Consider the following 22,410-nt stretch of genomic DNA (forward strand, 5'->3'; position numbering starts at 1 on the left):
ATTCATCGGATTGCGATCCGATTCATGTGATTGTGATGTGATGTGATTCATATGATTGTGATGTGATGCTCAGGACCCATATTCAGACAGAAGAGGAGGTCCTTCTCCACCTGAGGGAGCGAGAACAAGCAATGGAGAGAGCAGGGGAGGAGAGAGAGCGAAAGCTGGTTGGTCTGATAAAGGAGAGAGAGCGAGAGGGAGAAGAACTGAAAGAGGTGAACTAAAGCTGTCACCACTAAAGCTGTCACCATGGTAACCCAGTATAACCACAACCCAATCACGCTGGTTACAGAGTATTACAACAAGGCAACCATGGATTACTTTCATTTATGCACAACAATCATTATGCAAGCACCTTTACTGCACTCACCGCAGTATTAAAGTACGATTACAGTATAAACCTGGGAAGAGAAAATTATCACCGAGCGCATATCAAGTGAAGCAGCACGTGACTGTGTTCCTGCTCGCTCTGATATTGTTTCTGCTCTCTCTGATATTTTTTCTGCTCTCTCTGTTATTGTTATTTCCTCCTCTGATATTGTTTCTGCTCTCTCTGATATTGTTTTGGCTCTCTGATATTGTTTCTGCTCTCTCTGATATTGTTTCTTCTCCTCTGATATTGTTTCTGCCGTCTCTGATATTGTTTCTGCTCTCTCTGATATTGGTTCTGCTCTCTTTGATATGGTTTCTGCTCCTCTGATATTGTTTCTCCTCCTCTGATATTGTTTCACCTTGCTCTGATATTGTTTTCTGCTGTCTCTCGCTATAGATAATGAGTACTTTAGGAAGTGTATGGTGTTTAATGGCTACTTATTATCTTTAAAATTCATTGTGTGTGTGTGTGTGTGTATCTGTGTGTCTTTGTGTAGCTGTGTACCCAGCATGCCTTGGTGCGGTCTGAGCTCCAGGAGGCATGTAGTGAGTTGTCACGGGTTACGGAGGAGAAGAGGAGAGCAGATAGAGGGAGGGAGGAGCAGCAGAGAAGGAGGGAGGAGCTGGAGAGGGAGAGACGAGACAAGCTGTCCTCTCTGGAGAGAGAGAGAGAGCTGCAAGTGGACGATCAAGAGCAGCTCAGGTATAAACACCCTCACCCTGGCTCTGACCGTCATTTGAATTTAATTGAATTAAAGACGTCTGTAATCTGTCTTTACAACATGTCAATATCGAAAGCAGTAACACCAACATAACAATGTCTGCCTAATCAAATATAATAAAGAGAAAATGTGTAAACGGTCAAATATGCAATTCTATAAAAAGTTACTTCGATGTGCCATGTATATACTTGCATAAAAATTAAAGGTCCCATGGCATGCTACTTTATGGCTGCTTCAATATAGATATTAGTGGGCCCCTAACACAGTATTTGAAGACGTTCCCGAAATTCAGCCGTGGTGCAGAATTACAGCCACTACAAGCCAGTCGCACATTGAGCTTTCCCCAAACGCGCCGTTTCGGTGTCTGTAGCTTTAATGCAAATGAGGAGGAGAGGCGGGTCACGGAGGAGGGTGGGGGTGTGGCCCTGAGCAGCTTGCAGCCACTGTATGCGCTCTGTTTACAGTGGATGTATCGCGATGGCGAGGCGCACACAGCCTTTGGCCGTGTTCTGTAAATATTCAGGAACACTCCGGCGGCTGTCCTGGAGCTCTTTATCTAAATAATATCATATTGTACAGAGATATCTATATTATATAATATATATTATCACGTCCAAAAGCTGTGTGCGCCTCCAGACGATATTATGAATCGATTTTGTCGGGTTCTCCGACGTCGCTGGTTCTCCCACGGCATCAATCTGAAGTAGACTGAACCATGACATGGAGGAGAAAGGGATTGTTGCCTGCGATTGTTGACCGCGAATGTCTCCCGCCGGAGCCTCGCTGCTGAGGGACCACCGCTTCAGCAGCGGGCAGCGCTTAAGCACCACCGGGCAGCGGGAAGCGGGGCTCAAGCGGGAGACAATCGCGGCCAACAATCCCTTTCTCCTCCATGTCGTGGTTCATGTACTTCAGGGAGACAAAGCCAAAGTTCCTTTCCCCCAATTCCTTCTCAACCACGGCTGAGATAACCCCCACTATGATTCTCGTTGTGGAAATACTAGAGACGAGAGTACGACGTGTTATGCGCCATAACACAAACAGCAGAACGAATATCCAATTAGCAAAGAAGTGTACAACACTTGCGTTACAGTCCTGGAGCTCTATATCTAAATAATATCATATCATGCATATTATCACGGCCAAAAGCTGTGTGTGCCTCCAGACGGGAGGTTCTCCGACGTCTCTGGCTCTTCCACTTCCACATCAATCTGAAGTAAACTGAACCGCCCACTGCCGGCTGCCGGGCGGAGGTGCTTCGTGGTGGTGGTGGTTCGCGGCAGCGGGCAGCAGGGCTCCGGCGGGAGACGATCGCGGGCAACAATCCCTTTCTCCTCCATGTCGCAGTTCATGTACTTCAGGGAGTCAAAGCCAAAGTTCCTTTCCCCCAATTCCTTCTCAAACATGGCTGAGATAACCCCAACTACAGTCTCGTTGTGGAAATACCAGAGACGTCAAAGAACCGACGTGTTATGCGCCATAACACCAACAGCAGAACGGTTATCCAAATAACAAAGAAGTGTGCAACACCTGCATTACAGTGTGTGTAATCACACACACACACACACACATACATGTGGCGCTTGCACAGTCGTAGCTCATTGTCTCATTGGCGGGCCAAATTCATTGGGCTGGCAAGTAGGGATGAGTCGGTCGCGACCGATTCGTTACCACGAACGAATCCCGAACGTGAACGACAAGAACTGGTTCCCCAAAACAAGAAGAACTGGTTCTTTGATTCTTTTTTTTTAACATAAACCAAAAATATGGTCACGTAAATAAAATAGACAAACGAACAGAGCTTCGTCTCCCCGCGACTTGTATTGATTGAGTCTACAACGTTTTCAAAGATTCAGCCAATGAGAGGTAGCAATGGTGTTGCAATGGCACCTGGGTAAACAAATGACAAGGCGGTACCGTCGAATATGCACGCTTTCTCTGTCTGACGTATCTTGGGTCATACCATTCGACGTGGGGCCACTCATATATCCCCCTACATTTTTTCGAAAATAGACTTGACCTCCATCTGTTTATTGGATAAACGCATTTCCCAATCCCAGGAGTCTTTGCTCCATTCTACGTCAATTTAAGAACAAACAAAGAAATTAAACTGCAGTTCGTATTTTTTATTTATGACCATGAAAGTTCTGTAATGCCTGCTGTAAGCAAGTGGTATAAATATTGGTGAGACGTTCATTTATACTATATAGTATATCTTCTCGATTTTCACGGGGGTTAGAGCCTAGAAGTGGTTTAAATTATATTTAACCCACCCATATTCGACACCAAATGACGTAATCTGACGTAACGAACGAATCAAAACGAACGTATCAAAAAACTAATCGTTATAGTGAACTGAACTGAAAGAACTAGTTCCCGGAAAATAATAATTTTGCCCATCCCTACTGGCAAGGCAGAGAAAGGGGAGGTAACTTAGCCCCATATGACGACATATGGGGCCACATTCCAAATCAGCGCGCCTGAGCTTCCATTTTTTCAAAGGCGGGCATGATACCTAGTGCTCGTTTTACACCGAACGCATGTTTTAGCCACTGGGGGACAATAGGCAGGCTAGGGGAACTCATATTAATGTTAGGAAACCTGCACAAATTAGATTTTCATGTCATGGGACCTTCAAGTAGTTTTGTGCAGTTTTTTGCAATTGTGGTTCAAGCAGGTTTGAATAGCCTACAATAGTAGACATTACAGTATAATATACACTCTCGCTCTCGCTCTCTCTCTCTCACTCGCTCTCTCCCCCCCCCTCTCTCTCCCCCGTCTTTTTCTTTCTCTCTCTCTCCCTCTCATTGTGCAGGTGTACGTTGGTGTCTCTCCACCAGCAGCTGAGGGACCATCAGCAGCAGGTGTCTGTGTTGGAGATGGACAGACAGCAGCTCCTCACTCAGACACTCACCCTGCAGCAGACTAAAGACACCCTGCAAGGTTGGTCTGCTGCCTGTCTGTCTTCTGCCCTGTCTGTCTGATGACCTGTCTGGCTGTTGACCTGTCTGTCTGCTGAATTGTCCGTCTGCTGCCCTGTCTGTCTGATGACCTATCTGTCTGTTGACCTGTCTTTCTGTTGACCTGTCTGTCTGCTGAATTGTTTGTCTGCTGCCCTGTCTGTCTGCTGCACTGTCTGTCTGTTGACCCGTATGTCTGTTGACCCATCTGTCTGATGGTCTGTCTGTCTGTTGTCTGTACATCAGAGTTGTCAATATTCTCTAAACCAGCCCTGGTGTCAACAAGTTTCTGTAGTTCCTAAGCCTCAGTGGAAGCCTGGCGCCACGTGTTGGAGATGCTAGAAAACGAGAATATTTCTGCATCCGGCACGTCATGCACTAGGGCGTGGCTAGGCTCCCATGAAGCCGAAGCAAATCTCCTTGATGTTGCCCTGCGCCATTGCCCTGCGCCATCAGCCTAAACTCTGGCCTAAATGTGAACCAGGGGTCTCATTAACGAAACTTCCTAACTCTGAAACCCTATCCTATCTTGAGATAGGAAGGCATTTAGGGGTTTTGATATTACAGAAGGAGATTTCCTAACTTAACTTAGGAAGAAATCCTATCTTATCTTAAAGGGACACTGTGTAAAAATTACTCCCATCTAGTGGTACAATTGTATATTGCATTCAAACTAATAGTGCTCCCTTGTTCAAAAACTACGGTGGGCAGTATGTGCCAAGAAGTGGTGTCATGACATCCAATACTAACTCATCGAGTCATTCGAGTGATGATGAGGTTTGTTATTTCAAACAAATTTCAAACTGCATTGAATCATTAGTGGAAGTATTTCAGTCATCATTCACGCTGGCTCAGAGTGAAAACGCATTTCCTGTACCACGTAGTGCTTTTTGTCCCTCTCGGCAGTTCATAGACCGGAAGAACATGGAAGCCTCCATGAAGCTTACCCTTCCTATGTAACTACATATTCATTATTCTTCGCTCAGGAGGATAAGTGAGATTTTTGGCAAAGATAATTTTACACCAATGAGGACTTATTTCTGAATGAATACGTTGATTTGAGGTAATAAATGACTGAAAATATTACACAGTGTCCCTTTAGGATAGGAATTTAGCCATTACAAAACTATCCTAAGTTAGGAATTTCTTAAGTTAGGATCACTAAGTTAGGTGGCCATACACCCTGTCCTAAATTCAAAATAACTGTTAATAACAGAAGAAAATGGTACCAGCACTGCTAGTAGGTCTGTATGACAATGAAGACGAGGAACATTGCAACAGAAATGGGATGGCTAAAAGGCTACCGAGACCGCATAATGATTTGTTACATTTGTATTTTAATTTCATTTTATCCCCTGCGAAGACATTTAATTATGAATTTGGTGGAAGAAATACTTTACTACTTCATTACTACCTCTTCTTGTTCTCTGTACCAATTCCCGCCATGATTTTTTCTGTAATGAGGCCCCAGGTTTGTTTCTGCAGGAGAGATGGTGTTCTTGAAGGAGGAGGTGGAGTGGGGGAGGAGCCAGGAGGAGGAGCAGAGAGAGAGAAGGCAGGAGGAAGGAAGAAGCAGGAGGCGGCAGGTGGAGACACTCGTGGAGGAGGTGGAGGAGCTGTCCAAGATGAGGAAAGAAGGAGAGACGGGGAGGGATAGGGAGAGAGAGGTGTGGCAGAGAGAGAGGGAGTGTCTGAGCAAAGAGCTGGGGAGGAGGGAAGCGGAGCAGTTGGTGAGCTCTAGTAGGTTGGAGGAGGTTTCCACCCTGTTGAGCGAGACAGAGAGGGAGGTGGAGAGGCTACAGCATACTCAACGGCACCATGACAAACAGCTGGAGGAGGAGAGAGGGACGGTCAGCCTGTGGAGAGAGAGAGCACAGGAGGAGGAGAGACAGAGGCAGAGACTGACGGTGTTGCTCGCCCAGGCGGAGGAGAGGATGAAGAAAGGTGAGAAGGAGGTGAAGAGACAAGTGGAGCTGATGAGGAGCAGCAGAGGGGAAGAGAGAGAGAGACTCAACCTCAGCCTCCAACAGCTAAGCGAAGAAAACAAACGGCTCAACCTAACAGAGAGAGAGAGGGAGAAAGAGAGACTGGAGGAGGAGAGAGAGAGACTGGAGGAGGAGAAAGAGAGGGTGAGGCTGACGGAGGAGAGAGAGAGGAAGAGAGCTGAGGAGATGACACAAGCGAGAGAGAGGGAGAGACTGGTGGAGAGAGAGAGGCAGAGAGAGATGGAGGCTTTGTGTGACCAAATCGAGAGATTGGAGAAATTGGGAGCAGAGAATGAGGTGCAGCAGTCCAGAATGATATCTGAGGAAAAGAGGAGGGAGGGATGGAGAGAAAGAGCTGAGGAGGCAGAGAAGGAGAGAGAGGAGGCGAAACTGAGGCTTTTGGAAAGAGAGCTGAGTCATGAGGAAGAGTTGAAAGCGGAAAGGAGAGTGCGTGAGGAGGCGAAGGAGAGGCTGAGGAGGGCTGAATCCCAGATGAGGACCAGAGGAGAAGAGATGGAGAGGATGAACCAACGGGTGCTTGGTCTGCAAGGAGAGCAAGTGCGTGTAGAGGGAGAGCTCCTGAGGAGGAGAGAGGAGGAGAGGGAGAGAGAGATGGACCTCCTGAGGAGCAGAGAGAGGGAGAGAGAGATGGACCTCCAGAGGAGGAGAGAGGAGGAGAAGGAGAGAGAGATAGACCTCCTGAGGAGCAGAGAGAGGGAGAGAGAGATGGACCTGAGGAGAAGAGAGGAGGAGAAGGAGAGAGAGATAGACCTCCTGAGGAGCAGAGAGGAGGACAGGGAGAGAGAGATGGACCTCCTGAGGAGCAGAGAGGAAGAGAGAGGGAGGGAAATAGACCTCCTGAGGAACAGAGAGGAGGAGAGGGAGAAAGAGATTAACCTCCTGAGGAGCAGAGAGGAGGAGAAGAAGAGTGAGACAGACCTCCTGAGGAGGAGAGGGGAGGAGAGAGGGAGGGAGTACGAGCTGAATAAGGTGAGGATGAGTGTGGTGGAGGAAGAGAGGGATGAGATGAAGAAACAGTTGGAGGAGAAAGACCGCAATCTGGAGCACCAGAGGAGTATATTGAGGGTGAAAGAGAAGGAGGTGAATACCCTGCAGGAGCAAGCCCAGCTCCTGCAGGAGGAGGTGGGGGAGGAGAGGAGAGAGAGGGAGGAGCAACAGAGAAAGCGAGAAGAGAGAGACGCAGAGCTGAGGAGCAGGCTGGCGGAGCTGGAGGACAAGCAGTCCCGGGGGAGGGAGAGGGGAGAGAGGGAGAGAGAGGAGAGAGAGAGAATCAAGGAGGAGATGATGCAAGCTGAGGAGGAGAACAGGAGGCTGCAGGAGAAAGTGAGGAAGCTGAAAGGGGAGCGGGAGGGCCTGGGGAGGAGGCTGGAGGAGTTCGAGAGTAGGCAGCGACTGCTGCAGGAAGAGCAGGAGGAGGAGCTGAAGAGGACCAGGGAAGAGCTGAGAGAAGTAAGACACAACATGGTAGACACAAACCCACATGCGCCTCCATTGCACATGCCTTGTGGAGCTGGGGTTCTTACTGTGTGTGTGTTTGTGTTTATGTGTTAAGGTGTCAGGTCTGGAAGTGTGGAAGGTGGAGGAGGAGAGGATGAGGAGGGGGATAAAGACTTCCCTGGAGGAGGTGGACTCCCTCAAGCACCTTCTATCAGTAGGATATTAGATCTTTATTTGATGTCATATATTTCTGATGATATTTGATCATAAATGTACAATATAATGTGTATATGTATATATGTAATCTGATTAAGTATTGTAATCCATTTAACAATCCATAGTTATATGGATTGTAACCCATATCATGAGGATTTGTTTCATATTTAATGTAAAAGTGATGTAAACTGTATGGCTATTGGCAACAGATCCATATCAATAGTTCTGTACATATATATGTAGATATATTTATATAGATATACTGTACATGCAGTATATGTATATTAGGGCTGTTACCATATTAACTGTTGGGTATAATCTAGAAACCATAGCGTTCAACAATACTTGAATGTCTTCTGAATAAGCTTGGTCTATCAGTATGTACTTAGTGTATTATATCAGCAGAGGTCTCATGATGCTCTGCTCCCCAGGAGAAAACAGAGGAGGCACAGCACCTTCACAGCGCCCTGCTGGAGGGGAAGCAGGAGGTGGAGCGGGTCAAGGAGGAGACCCTCCAGGCTGCCAGGGAGGAGGTCCTCCGCCAGAGGGAGGAGATGGATAAAGAAAGAGAGGAGGAGAGAGGAGAGCTACAGGGGTTGAGGGCCAGAACAAATGCTCTGATACAGAGAAGAGGGGAGGTGAAGGAGGAACTGGAGAGGGAGATGGTGGAGAGGGAGTGGAGGAGGAGGATGGAGGTTCTGGAGGAGCAGAAGAAGGGTCTGAGTGAAGAGGTGAGCATGCCAGAGGAGAAGCGAGAGAGGGACCTAAAAAACGTTAAGCAACAGAAGGAGGGAGAGAAGCCAATGGCGGACAGGAGGAGCAGGATGAGTGGAGGAACGGAGGTGGGTAATGTTTGTTCTTCTCACCCCTATAGCAGCCGGGTGTGTTAAGATGTTTGTAACACACCTCCTCTCTACCTGCCCAGGAGGACAGATGTGGAGGTCTTTCCTCTCTTTTCCAGGAGACGGAGGAGATACTCTTGAAGGACAAAGAGGAGGAGGTGAGACTTGACTTCCTAGATCTATCGACAAAACACAAAAAAATAACAAATGAATGCTCAATTATGCCCCGTTTACACGAGGACGCTTGCTGGTAAAAACGACAAAATATTTTATCAGAAGTGCCTTCCGTTTAGACCAGGGGTCAGCAACCTTTTCAACATGCAGTGCCAGTTTAACATTTTCTCGTTCGTTAATGAGTGTGCCTTATGCTACAATATCTTAAAAATTAAGCTGAATTATGATACAGCGACCAAAATCTTTTACAGAAGACCTGGAATGGTACTATTTCCATAGAGTCCACAATCGTGCATCAACATTTTAAATGTTTTTTTGGTTGTTATATTTGCAACATGGGCTTACAAATTATAATTGCATATGTCCCATCTTAAAACTCCGTTTTCAGAAACTCATTCAAAAACATGCACTGTGAGAAATGCAACAATATTTTTAATATTTTCTTCTATATTACTCACAACATTGGTTTAAAAACTATTAATTGATCCCATTTCACAACACTGGTTTCTGTTACTAATTTAAACATATTTGCACTGGGAGAAAATACCCAAAACAGTATAATAAAGTCACATACATTTGCCAGTACAAGGAAATAAACAAACATTTCCGATTATTTCCATGCGTCGGACCTTCAACCTGCTCTGGCAGCTCTAACAAGCGTACAGGAGTCTTTCCACGAAATGTACAGGATATGTACAGATAGTATTACTGAAGAGAGAAGGATCTTTTTGTTTTTTGCGGCACGGATAAGAGAAGAAGGAAGATTCAGACATGACGGTGTTGTGATAGTGATCGAAGCACCACCTAGCCGCCTGGCATGCATACCCAATTGAATTCCACACACTTTTGCGTGTGCACGCAGATTTCCTCCCGAAAACGCTTGTCTAAACGCGGAATAAAAAGTGAAGACGCGATGCCACTTTTGCGTCTTCTGTTCAGACCGTCATCGTGTAAACGTAGCCTTAAGATCATTCACATCATCAAGATGTGCCACAAGAACGCTTCAATGGGCGACTGCTTGCATAATAATCCCAAAATATGGTTGTGTAACTGGGCTGTCCACATCGCTGCAATGAACAGCAGCCTGAAGCTGCCCTGAAGTTGTCCCCTGAAGCCGTCACCTGGAGCTGTCCCCTGAAGTTGTCCCCAAAAGCTGCCCTGAAGCTGTCCCCTGAAGCTGTTCTGAAGCTGTTCTGAAGCTGTTCTGAAGCTATGCTGAAGCTGTGCCCTGAAGCTGTCCCTTGAAGCTGTGCTGAAGCTGTCCCCTGAAGCTGTCCTGAAGCTTTCCCCCTGAAGCTTTCCCCTGAAGCTGTGCTGAAGTTGTCCCCCAAAGCTGCCCTGAAGCTTTCCCCTGAGGCTGTCCTGAATGTGTGCTGAAGTTGTCCCCTGAAGTTTTCTTGAAGCTGTCCTGAAGCTGTCCCCTGAAGCTGTCCTGAAGCTGTCCTCTGAAGCTGTCCCCTGAAGCTGTCCGGAAGCTGTCCCCTGTAGCTGTCTCTGGGGCTTTCAGTGGTTGAGACAGGGTGCTTGCACCAACGTTGGAAGCTGGGGATGCATCAGCTCTTCTGAACCCAAGCTGGAGGGAGACTGATGAAGGACAGCGCTGCACGTCAAATGATGAAAAACCAAATATCCAAACCTGATTATCACTTGTTAGATATTCGTATCCACTCATGTCACATTGATACTGTATCGCTTGGTCTGTCCCAAAAAACATGTGTGGCGACATATCAATATTTCTATAAAAATACTAATTATACTTATTAAATGTAGTATTTTAATATTGATGTTGATGTATTGTTGGATATATTTTGTTATCATATGATTGGGACTAGGTTCACAGGAGATATCTGTTGTCATTGTAACCAGGTGTACAGTAGTTATTTGCTGTTGTCATGGTGACCAGGTGTACAGTAGTTATGTGTTTTCGTGGTGACCAGGTGTACAGTAGTTATGGGTAGTTGTTATCATCGTGACCAGGTATACAGTATATGTTTTCGTCATGGTGACCAGGTGTACAGTAGTTATGTGCTGTTGTCATAGTGATGAGGTATAAAGTAGTGATGAAGTAGTGATGTATAAAGTAGTGATGTATTCTTTGTTATGGGTGGTTGTTACCATCGTGACCAGGTATACAGTATATGTTTTCGTGATGGTGACCAGGTGTACAGTAGTTATGTGCTGTTGTCATAGTGATGAGGTATAAAGTAGTGATGTATTCTTTGCCACATCACTACTATACCAGCTGTATAGTAGTGATGTGGTGTTGTCGTGGTGACCAGGTATATAGTAGGGACTTGCTGTTGTCATGGTGACCAGGTGCACAGTGGTGATGTGCTGTTGTCAAGGTGATCAGGTGCAAAGTAGTGATGTGCTGTTTGTCATGGTGACCAGGTGCTAAGTAGTGATGTGCTGTTGTCATGGTGACCAGGTACACAGCCGTGATGTGCTGTTGTCATGGTGACCAGGTGTACAGTAGTGATTTGCTGTTGTCATGGTGACCAGGTGTACCTGCTGACCAAGAGGACAGGGGAGCTGGCTGAGGACAGAGACAGAATCTTATCGGCTCTGGAGCAGACGGAGGCTGCTCTGATTAGCTACAAGGAGAGGGGCCTTTCCAATGAGGTGAGACCTTATCACACATAGGATTCTGCAACTAAGAAAGAACACATATCTACCCCTTCTACGGTTATATCATGTTTCAAACTGCTAGCTTCTGCTACACTCTACGGCACACTGCTAGCTACTGCTACGCGCTAAAACACAATGCTCGCAACTACTGGTAACTAGAGCTGTAGAAAGGCTGAGACCCTTGGCCTCAGCAGGGAGGGAGAGGGGTATTTCAGCATATTCTACCACGGGACGCAATACTCAACACTCATCTGCACAATCACTGACTTTGATTGAACTATCTTCATTTGGGGGCTCTTACCGGCAAACTTTTATATTTCGATTAATCATTGATTAATCACAGCATATCAGGTGTTTGATCTGATAAAGCAATGCCTTGACAGCCCTAATATCTATATTTATGCAAGCAGGATATTGACCTCGTACCAAGGGTTGCCTTGCTCCAGAGAACTGTAGCAGAGCTGGAAGTGGACCAGCGACGTCTGACAACAAGAAGCTCTCAGCTGAAACATCAGAACCATCGACTCAGGAGCCACCGGAAGGTGCTCCGCCACAGGCTGAGAATGGTACTACACACTATGACACACTGCTAGCTACTGCTACACTCTACGAAACATTGCTAGCTACTGCTACACGCTTCTGACACACTGCTAGGTACTGCTACATGCTACGACACACTGGTGCCTACGGCTACACGCTACGACACAATGCTAGCTTTGGCTAAACGCTACGACACACTGCTAGCTACTGCTACACTCTACGACACACTGCTAGCTACTGCTACACACTACAACACACTGCTAGCTACTGCTACATGCTTCTACACACGGCTAGCTACTGCTACATGCTACGACACACCACTAGCTACTGCTACACGCTATAAAACACTGCTACCTACGGCTACACACTACAACACACTGCTAGCTACTGCTACATGCTATCAGACAATGCTAGCTGTGGCTACACGCTACAAGACACTGCTAGCTACTGCTACACGCTTCGACACAGCTAGCTACAGCTACATGCTACGACACACCGCTAGCTACTTTTACACGCTACGACACACTGCTTACTACTGCTACACGCAACGACACACTTTTAGCTACTGCTACACGGTATGACACAATTCTACCTACCATTACACGCTAGAACACACTACTACCAATGGCTACATGCTATAACACACTGCTACCTATGGCTACAGGCTATGGCACACTGCTAACTACTGCTACACACTGTGACACAATGCTACCTACTGCTACACACTGTGAAACTATGCTACCTATTTCTAAATGCTATAACATCTGTATTTTGTTGTAGATCATATACAATGTACAATGAAAGTATAGACTTTCATTGTCTGTACTTTGTTCACTGCACCTTATTGTCTATAGTTTATCGCAGAGTTGTAGTGTCTGATGTTGTCTGTTGCAGGTAGAAGAGGAAAGAGGAATCCTCTCGGCTCCGCTCACCCAGTCAGACAGCAGATCTCAGGTCTGTTTCTGGTTCTGTGTACAGTTTGTGATGCAATGACTAGGTTATAGCAGTTAATGTCATCGTAGATTAAAGAATGCATTCGGTTATAGTAGGGCTGGGAAATAATTTGATTATAATTATTAATCGCGATGTAACTCATGTTGATTACGACGATAAGCATTAGACATAAATAATCAATATAGAAAAAATAAAATAAAAAGTTCTGATATGGATTTACCTACCGTAATAGCAAATCACACAGCAGAAATAAGCCTCTACAAACAGTTGAGATTGTTGCCTTCCCTTCCAAAGGAGTCTGATTTGATAGTCACTCACAGATCTTTCAGTTTTAAACACATTATTTTATGTAGCATAATATATGATTTTACAATGTTTATATTTTGCATTTACGTAAGCACTATTTAGTTCATGTTTTTAACTGAATTAAAGTTCAGTTCATGTGCCAGGGCCTTTGTGCATCCACTTTTTTACTTTTTATGTATTGGTTATGCCTCTACAAGATTTAAGATGTTTTCGGAAGCCCTGCCAAAGGAGTTTAATGTGAAGTCAGAGCTTTTATTTTTATTTACATTATTTTTAATAGGTTGCAAGGCAAGCTACCTTATATTGTTTTGTTGGGGGCGGATAAAACATGCATCGCGTACCACAGTTTGAGAACCACTGTTATAGTAGATTAGATTAGAATAGTATATTATATTATATTATTATGCATGTCTAAAGTACATTATAATATTATATATTTGGTTGTGGTAGATTGTATTTGGTTCTACCCAAATTCTAGGTTAGATTTGGTGAAAGTACATTAGATCCTAGGATAAAATATGATATGGTATAAGATCATATTAAACTATTATATAATGTGGGTTTTTCTAGCAGATCATAGAAACTGATGGAGAAACGCCACGACTGAAGAACAGAATCAGAGAACTGGAAGAACAGGTGAGCACTTTCTACAGGGTGGAGGTCAGTACTGTCTACAGTGTGGAGGTCAGTACTGTCTGGGTTGAGGTCAGTACTGTACAGGATGGAGGTCAGTACTGTCTACACCCAGGGTGGAGGTCAGTACTGTCTACAGGATGGAGGTTGGTACTGTCTACACCAGTGGTTCTCACCCTTTTTTGAGCAAACGCCCCCCTGACCTGACCTGTTTCACCCTGTTCTAGTGTGGTAGAGGAGTTGGGCGGGGACGTACGACAGGATTTTGGCTCTACTCACTGTCCGTCACCGTAATCAATTCAATCAAACGTTACCACGGCCCGGGCACCGCGGGCACTGTTACCGAGGCCCGGGCACCCAGACCTTGGGCACCACGGTCACGGCACTCCTGTGACTCCCGCCGTGCCCCGTGAATGAATAGCCCAGGAACCGCGGGCACGGCACTCCCGTATCGAAAGCCAAGGGTGCCACAATCCGGCCCTAGATTGGCGCGGTAAAAGGGCTAAACCGGCCGGATTCTGGCCGGCATCCATCCGGAAACCGGCCGGCATCCGTACGGAAACCGGCCGGTTTAAACGCTCTAAGCTGCTATGCTGCGGCTCAGCCGTGCCTGAGCCACAGCTATTCAGCCACTTTTGCATACCTAATAGCCGCGGTTATTAGGTATGCAAAACAAGCCCCTCCCTCTTTTTTGCTTGACCAGTAACTTTGAAGGCTTTGTAACCAATCAGTGAAGAGAAATGCCAGACTAAAGTAAGCCGTCACCTATAGCTGTGTTGTCTTTACTAGTTTTACTACAATGTAATGACCACCACTAGCTAGTGGAAAATACATTTGTGTCTAGTACAGTGTTATATTTATATATGTTAGGCTATATATTGAGATGGCAATGTGCAAAATATCCGTCAATGTTCGGGGTTCTCCTCGAATCAGTGAAGAGAAATGCCAGACTAAAGTAATGCAATGTCGAGAGCTGCAGTCCCTGCCATGTTACGCCGTCACCTATAGCTGTGTTGTCTTTACTAGTTTTACTACAATGTAATGACCACCACTAGCTAGTGGAAAATACATTTGTGTCTAGTACAGTGTTATATTTATATATGTTAGGCTATATATTGAGATGGCAGTGTGCGAAATATCCGTCAATATTCGGGGTTCTCCTCGTCCCCCGATTGTTGTGCAATACCGATCTAAATGTTCTCAATATACAGTAGGCCTAGGCAATAACATTACAATATTTCATGGATGCAAGCCAATAAAATCAGTCTATAACTATAGCCTACATGACAACACACACACACACAAACTTAACATTTATTGATAATCCGATATAAAGTATTCGTAACCCTGACATAGGAGCCTGCATTGGCTAAAAAATCATTAGTGATGGATTGTAACTGCCCTTACTGAAGTACTGTACAATAAGTACAATTTGGAGGTACTTGTATTACATTTGAGTATTTACTTATACCGACTTATCTCCAGATGTTTGTGATAAACTGGAGGATGACGGTAGAAAATCCTCCTAAATAAATTATTTAAGAGCCCCCCTGGAAAGGCTGGGAAAGTCATGGTCACGCTGATTACAGGTGTTTTTAAAATGTGTACGGCTCTCCCAGAACAGCCATGCAACGGACATATGGTGATCTTACATAATTTGATGTATTGCTGTAGATTAAACCAGCTAACTATAGCAGGGAAATGTAACAAAGCTGTAGCAGAAAGATTCATCCACAAACATCAGAACAGAAAAACACTGTCTGGCCGGGACCAGTTTTAGTGCATAATGACTACTGTTGCCTATGCTTGTTGCAGCAATGCAATTATGCTGAATTATTTTCAGGACTTATAGGGCTACTTGTAGTAAAGTATTTTTAACAGTGTGGAATCTACAGCTGAATCACTTTCACTGTCTAAGGAAAATGAATCCCAAACAGCTGAACATCTGAATTGATCCTGAAAGCCTATGTCGTAGAATAATTCATTTGTATTCCGTTTTAGGCCATCTCACTAATGGTCACTTAAATGTTTTTAAGCTCTGTTTTTAATCTTTTAAGGGCTGGTTTAGCCCTTTTAACGCGCCAATCTAGGGCCGGATTGTGGCTTTACATAAACCACTGGCACCGTGACGGCGGCCCGGGCAACACGGGCACTGCGAAAACAGATCGCTAGCAGAGGCCTAATTAGGCCTATATATTTTGCATTTGAAATGCAACAGTCTTTTCGTGGACACTACGCTCAGAGCAGCTGGAACTGAACAACAGCAAGAGGAGGAGGAAAAAATGTTTTCTTGCTATCGGCAATGTTTGATTGTGTTGTGTTGGTAATTGAACTGCTAACCCGCGTACTTGGATTATGTTTATCAGCGTTACTATAGATATCATGACGATAGCTGATGTAACGGGAGTCCGGGCGTGTGCAGGTCGGGACTGAACCGTGCTGTATGACCACTGTTACACTGAGCATGGACAGTAAAAAGTAGCTGAGACGGTAGAGGGGTTAGAAACCAATAAATGAAAATAGGCTATTTATTTCAGGTAGCCTATTTTTGCACCAAAAAGATTTGAAACCCATGAAAGTTTAAAATCCCCCCCCCCCTGTACTGTCTACAGGGTGGAGGTCAGTACTGTCTACACCTAGGATGGAGGTCAGTACTACCAAAGTTGTTGTATCAAGAAGATGCCAACGTAATCTCCAACATAATTAACAGAATAGGTAGTTTGTCAATAAGATAAATAACAGAATAGGAAGTTTGTCAATCAGATAAATAACAGAATAGGTAGTTTGTCAATAAGATAAATAACAATAGGTAGTTTTTCAATAACATAAATAACATAATTGGTAGTTTGTCAATAAGATCTCAATCAACACATTATACCATTTGCTGATGCAGCGCCCCGATTGGCCGGTCATGCACCCAGCAATAACACATGTCAAGCTCCTAAGCTAAAACTATTTTCAGTAGTAAATTCTATATTTCAAGATAGCTTCTGTATTTCAATACATTTTTTTGAAATACATTCCAGAGGTTAATTTTAAATATAGATTTTGTTTAATGAGATAATCATGACAAATGAATACCTCTGTTAAGGTTTGTGAAGTGAAAATTCAATCGATAAAGTAGAAAGTAGACTCGATTTTCAGAAGACTCCTAAAATGATTAGCATGCGTAGACCTATAGGAATTGATGCATCAGCATGTGACCTGGGTGTGTAGGATATATCAAAACACACTGAATGGTGAACATATCTTAAACTATAGCATATTTCACTGAGAATAAAAGGAATGGGATTTAGGTTCAGTGAAGCGCAATGTGATTCTGGTTCCTTCAGCAGCCAATAGGAGCGTTGGGACAGCCAGCGTTCCCATTGGTAGTTCAGGTTGGAGAATAACAGACCACCCTGGTGTCGTGGCAATTTCTCTATCAGAGTTTGCGTCTAAGACAGATGAGATATTTAGATGCAAAAAGCACACAATACTGTTGACAATTAGTGGTCATATATATTTGTAATAAAAGTACGAACAAAGATGCATCACAACATGCATCAACAAACAATAAAACAGGAATACATTACAATAATCTGAGGCCTCAGATGGGAGCTTCTCGTTGCGTGTTACTTCATACTTAAAGGTACGCTCGAGAAGTCCACAGATTGTTCCGAGTCATGAGTTCTTATTCACTTGGGATGGGTTCTGGAGGGGGTGTGTCCCCCAATAAACCAAAAGCCTTTGTTTACCAGATGGTAATCTTTACAACTGAAGCTGCCCTGGATGCCATTGCCAGGTAACCCTCTGGCTTCGTTGACGCTAGCCAGGGGGTCGAGGAACAGGCCCATACATCAAAGGATTGCATGGAAGATGATTTACAAGACACGAAAACATAGGAACAGGCAGGCAATAAAACGCATCACACAACCCTAGAAGGTTCACACTTTAGATGACCCATAAGGAGAGGAGAAGGCAGGCAATATCTGCATCACACAAAATAGTAACAAACCTTAAGTTCATAGATAGACCAAAAACGTAACAACATGTAGATTTTCCATCACACTGGTCACCTGACCTTCTGTTGGGCTCCATGGACCAGTCCGGAACCTGGGCTCACTAGACAGACTCCTTCAGCCATCAGCTGGGCGCAAACAGTGAACAGTGAGATGAGGTCTAATGGGGTCTCCATTAAATCAATAGTCAAGGTAATCATCTTGGATTGTGTCATCGTGGTCATCATTTAATCTTAACTCATGTATTCATGTATTCATACCAGCACTCGTGATACAAGCCGCGTACCAGCTACCTTCACTCACTTAGAGATGCTGTCAAGTCATCTGACCAGATGCTAAATATACCTGCTCTATTCAAATTGCATTTAAAGGAAACAATCAAGTGATTGGGTGGATTGCACTACTGTAGAGCAGTGGACCCTCAATGTAGAGCAGTGGACCCTCAGTGCTGAAGAGCAGTGGACCGTCAGTGTAGAGCATTGGACCCTCAATGTAGAGCACTGGACCCTCAGTGCTGTAGAGCATTGGACCCTCAGTGCTGTAGAGCATTGGACCCTCAGTGCTGTAGAGCATTGGACAATCAGGGCTGTAGAGCAGTGGACCCTCAGTGCTGTAGAGCAGTGGACCCTCAGTGTCGTAGAGCAGTGGACCCTAAGTGTAGAGCAGTGGACCCGCAATGTAGAGCATTGGACCCTCAGTGCTGTAGAGCATTGGACCCTCAGTGCTGTAGAGCATTGGACCCTCAGTGCTGTAGAGCAGTGGACCCTCAGTGTAGAGCAGTGGACCCTCAGTGTCGTAGAGCAGTGGACCCTAAGTGTAGAGCAGTGGACCCGCAATGTAGAGCATTGGACCCTCAGTGCTGTAGAGCATTGGACCCTCAGTGCTGTAGAGCATTGGACCCTCAGTGCTGCAGAGCAGTGGACCCTCAGTTTTGAGCATTGGACTCTCAGTGCTGTAGAGCAGTGGACCCTCACTGTAGAGCAGTGGACTCTCAGTGTAGGGCAGTGGACCCTCAGTGTAGAGCAGTGGACCTTCACTGTAGAGCAGTAAACCCTCAGTGTAGAGCAGTGTACCGTCACTGCCGTAGAGCAGTGGACCTTCACTGCCGTAGAGCAGTAGACCCTCAGTTTAGAACAGTGGACCTGCTTTAAAAAGGAGGTTATATCACATCAGTGTTTCCCATACATAGACAATGTGTGGCGCAGCGCCACAGAATCAACACTGAGCACCACAAATTGATTCTTTTTTTTCTTTTTCTTTTGAAACATACATATCGTTCCGTCCTTCATTCATCTCTGCATAGCACTCTTTCACCCTGTCATTCTCGTTCACACACACACAAACACACAGAGACAAGCGTGCATACATGCCAGTGGTGAGCAGGCACTTGTAAACGACCCGCACTTGCCCGACGTTTTCAACCATCCCAACCGCAACTCGGACCGCAAGTATTAATATTTAAAAAATTTACCTGACCTGCTACCCGATCCACTTATTTTAAAAGGTATAGGCCATGCTCTTGATTAGCTTAGTCATAGCATTATTGGCTTGGAGTCATATTTATTTAAAACAAATTTTACGATTTTGATGCATAGCAGTTTAACGTGAGGAACCTGCATTATTGCATTAGCCTATTTTATCCCGCTTCGGCATTCATGAAAAGTTAATAATAATAGCTTAACATTCACAATCAATAAGGATTTCCCACTCGCCTACATGAAATGTTGTTTGAGCAAGCATAAAATCTGAATATTTTAAAGGTCCCATGGCATGCTACTTTATGGATGTTTTAATATAGATATTAGTGGGCCCCTAACACAGTATTTGAAGAAGTTCCTGAAGCCTCACATTGAGCTTGCGGCCGCGGTACCATGCACTCTGTTTACAGTTGATGTATCGCAATGGCGAGGCGCACACAGCCTTTGGCCGTGTTCTGTAAATATTGTAGAACACTCCGGATGCTCCGGCGGGATTCCTAGAGCTCTATATCTAAATAATATCACATCATACATAGATATCTATATCAGATAATATATATTATCACGGCCAAAAGCTGTGTGCCCCTCTAGACGACGGGTTTTCCGACGTCTCTGGTTCTTCCACATCCACATCAATCTGAAGTAGACTGAACCACGACATGGAGGAGAAAGGGATTGTTGCTCGCAATTGTTGACCGCGGTTGTCTCCAGCCGGAGCTTCGCTGCCGAGGGAGCGCTTAGGCACCACCGCCTCCTGCAGCGGGCAGCAGGCAGCGCCGAGGCGGTGGTCCCTCGGCAGCGGGCAGCGGGAAGCGGGGCTCAAGTGGGAGACAATCCCTTTCTCCTCCATGTCGTGGTTCATGTACTTCAGGGAGTCAAAGCCAAAGTTCCTTTCCCCCAATTCCTTTTCAACCATGGCTGAGATAACCCCCACTACGAGTCTCGTCGTGGAAATTCCAGAGACGAGAGTCCTACGTGTTATGCGCCATAACACCAACAGCAGAACGGTTATCCACCGCTGCTCGCTAGTGCTTCGCGGCGGTGGTGCTTCGCGGCGGTGGTGCTTCGCGGCGGTGGTGCTTCGCGGCGGTGGTGCTTCGCGGCGGTGGTGCATCGCGGCGCTGGTGCATCGCGGCGGTGGTGCATCGCGGCGGTGGTGCTTCGCGGCGGTGGTGCCTTGCGCTGACGGTGCCTCGCGGCAGCGGGCAGCAGGCCACAGGGCTCAACGATGGCTGAGATAACCCAAACTACAGTCTTGTTGTCGAAATACCAGAGACGTCCAAGAACCGACGTGTTATGCGCCTTAACACCAACAGCAGAAAGGTTATCCAAATAACAAAGAGGTGTACAACACTTGCGTTACAGTGTGTGTAATCACACACACACACACACATGTGGCGCTTGCACGGTCGTAGCTCATTGCCAGGTAAAATTCTCTGGGCTGGCAAGGCAGAGAAAGGGGAGGTGGCATCTCTGTATTTTTAGGGCCGAGTCAACACAGAGTACTGCACGAACTTAGACCTTGCATAAAGTTAGTAAATTCTAACAACAGTTCTATTTAGATAAATATTCTGGCAAGGGTGTTGTCCTAGGCTAATACACCAACAGCAAATTTCTGAATAATAAATGGCTACATTTTGCATCCAAGTCTGTCATTTTAAATCTTTCCATTGTATTGTGTGCTACAATTAATATTTTTCCATTCCGATGTCTTCATTTTGAGTCCTGTAAAGTGTCCACTTTTCCCATTTACAGTCGAATTTTGCTTCTTGAAGTCTCAGTTTGTGTGTCAGTTTCTCCATTACAGCTATCTCTTCAACAATAGTAACGCCTGATTTTCACCGGGGACGTACGTGCCGCGGAACGGCTGCGAACTCTGCCCTGCGTCAATTTCCACCGGGTGCGTAACGGCAGCGTAGCGCTGCCTTGCAAGCCAGCCGTGTTCACACGAGATCACGCGATAGTCCTAAACCTAATGTACTCACACTCCCAAAACTACTGCAATTAAATGCCAGTCTTTGTCCTTTCTGACATTGTCCTTATAAAAAGGATGATTTATTTCATAAATTATTTTATGTTGCTCCACTTCGACAATAAGTCTCTCGTCGTCCGTGTTGCCGACCCTCTGAGAACCTTTGATTGATTGACTGCTGACCTGGTTCCACTGGTCATGACGTAATGTTGATGTGAAGTTGTGATAGGCTACATGAGCTGAGTAATGTGTTTTAATTAGAAAATTGACCGGATGCTCTATGGCTTTTACTTTTTCACTTCCTGCCCGGCTCGATCTGCTCTGTTGAAATTGACGCGGTTCAGCAACGGCTCACGTCAAAAATAGAAGTGCTACGGAATGATAGCGGCGTGGCGCGCCGCTCCTGGGATGCTGCTGAGACGTTCCGCAGCACTCCCGGTGGAAATGGTTTCATTGATTAGAGTGGCAGCCATTAGCAGCGGTGACCGCGGCACTTACGTCAAACTCGAAACTTTTATAAAAAATTAAATATGTAAAATAAATGAACAGATGACGGGCCGGCTTATCTTGTCCGTGCTGCTGCCCGCAATATAAAATATTAAAACAGTTCTAAATAGGGCTAGACCTGGCTAACAGTAAAAAATTTAAAATAAACTATTTACAAGTGTGACTAGTCTAGGCTACATGTTCTTTGCCAGGAAAACCTACATGTTCACCTTCTCTGGTTTGAGAAGCGATCTTGTGGGGGTGACAATGTTCCCTGCCATGTTAAACAACCGCTCGGATGCGCAACTTGTAGCAGAGGAAATTTCTGGCGACCTTTGCCAGGTTCAAATTCCACCAGCCAAGAGGATCCTCCTCCTTTTTTGGGGAGTGTTTGGGGAGCTAGTTATTTTCTTGGGCTGGGGCTCGGTCGCGGCTCCCTCCTCTTCTTCATTTTCCGCTCTCACTGGCTGCGCTGCTCGCCCGAGGATGACTGCTTCTTCCTCAATCATTATTTTTAACTCGTTAACATTCTAGTCATATTCACCCCGGTACCGCGGGTCAAGGAATGTTGCCTTGCGCATGAGCTCCTGGCTTGCCTGCGGCAGGGCTTTATATTTTTCCTTACAGAACATGGAGGATGCCAGCTTTCAGGTCAGCAGTTAATTTGGCATCTTCGACAAAAG

The 22,410-nt window shown here is 45.5% G+C and overlaps 1 protein-coding gene across 8 annotated transcripts in view; it reads left to right on the forward strand.

Annotated features, from left to right (window-relative positions):
• Positions 1-22,410, forward strand: part of si:dkey-230p4.1 (trichohyalin) — a 56,295-nt gene that overhangs the window by 24,350 nt on the left and 9,535 nt on the right. For 4 of the 8 annotated variants that reach the window (XM_030380667.1, XM_030380666.1, XM_030380669.1 and 1 more), the window contains 11 exons: positions 74-215; positions 870-1,075; positions 3,910-4,037; positions 5,540-7,509; positions 7,613-7,711; positions 8,145-8,555; positions 8,639-8,713; positions 11,232-11,351; positions 11,765-11,923; positions 12,792-12,851; positions 13,728-13,793. In XM_030380667.1, coding sequence (XP_030236527.1) covers positions 74-215; positions 870-1,075; positions 3,910-4,037; positions 5,540-7,509; positions 7,613-7,711; positions 8,145-8,555; positions 8,639-8,713; positions 11,232-11,351; positions 11,765-11,923; positions 12,792-12,851; positions 13,728-13,793 — 3,436 coding nt within the window. Of the gene's footprint in view, positions 1-73; positions 216-869; positions 1,076-3,909; positions 4,038-5,539; positions 7,510-7,612; positions 7,712-8,144; positions 8,556-8,587; positions 8,714-11,231; positions 11,352-11,764; positions 11,924-12,791; positions 12,852-13,727; positions 13,794-22,410 lie in introns of those variants that run through there. The other 4 variants (XM_030380664.1, XM_030380663.1, XM_030380665.1 and 1 more) reach the window with 4 other exon arrangements.

This window comes from Gadus morhua, chromosome 16 (genome assembly GCF_902167405.1).
Source record: "Gadus morhua chromosome 16, gadMor3.0, whole genome shotgun sequence".
NCBI lineage: Eukaryota > Metazoa > Chordata > Actinopteri > Gadiformes > Gadidae > Gadus > Gadus morhua.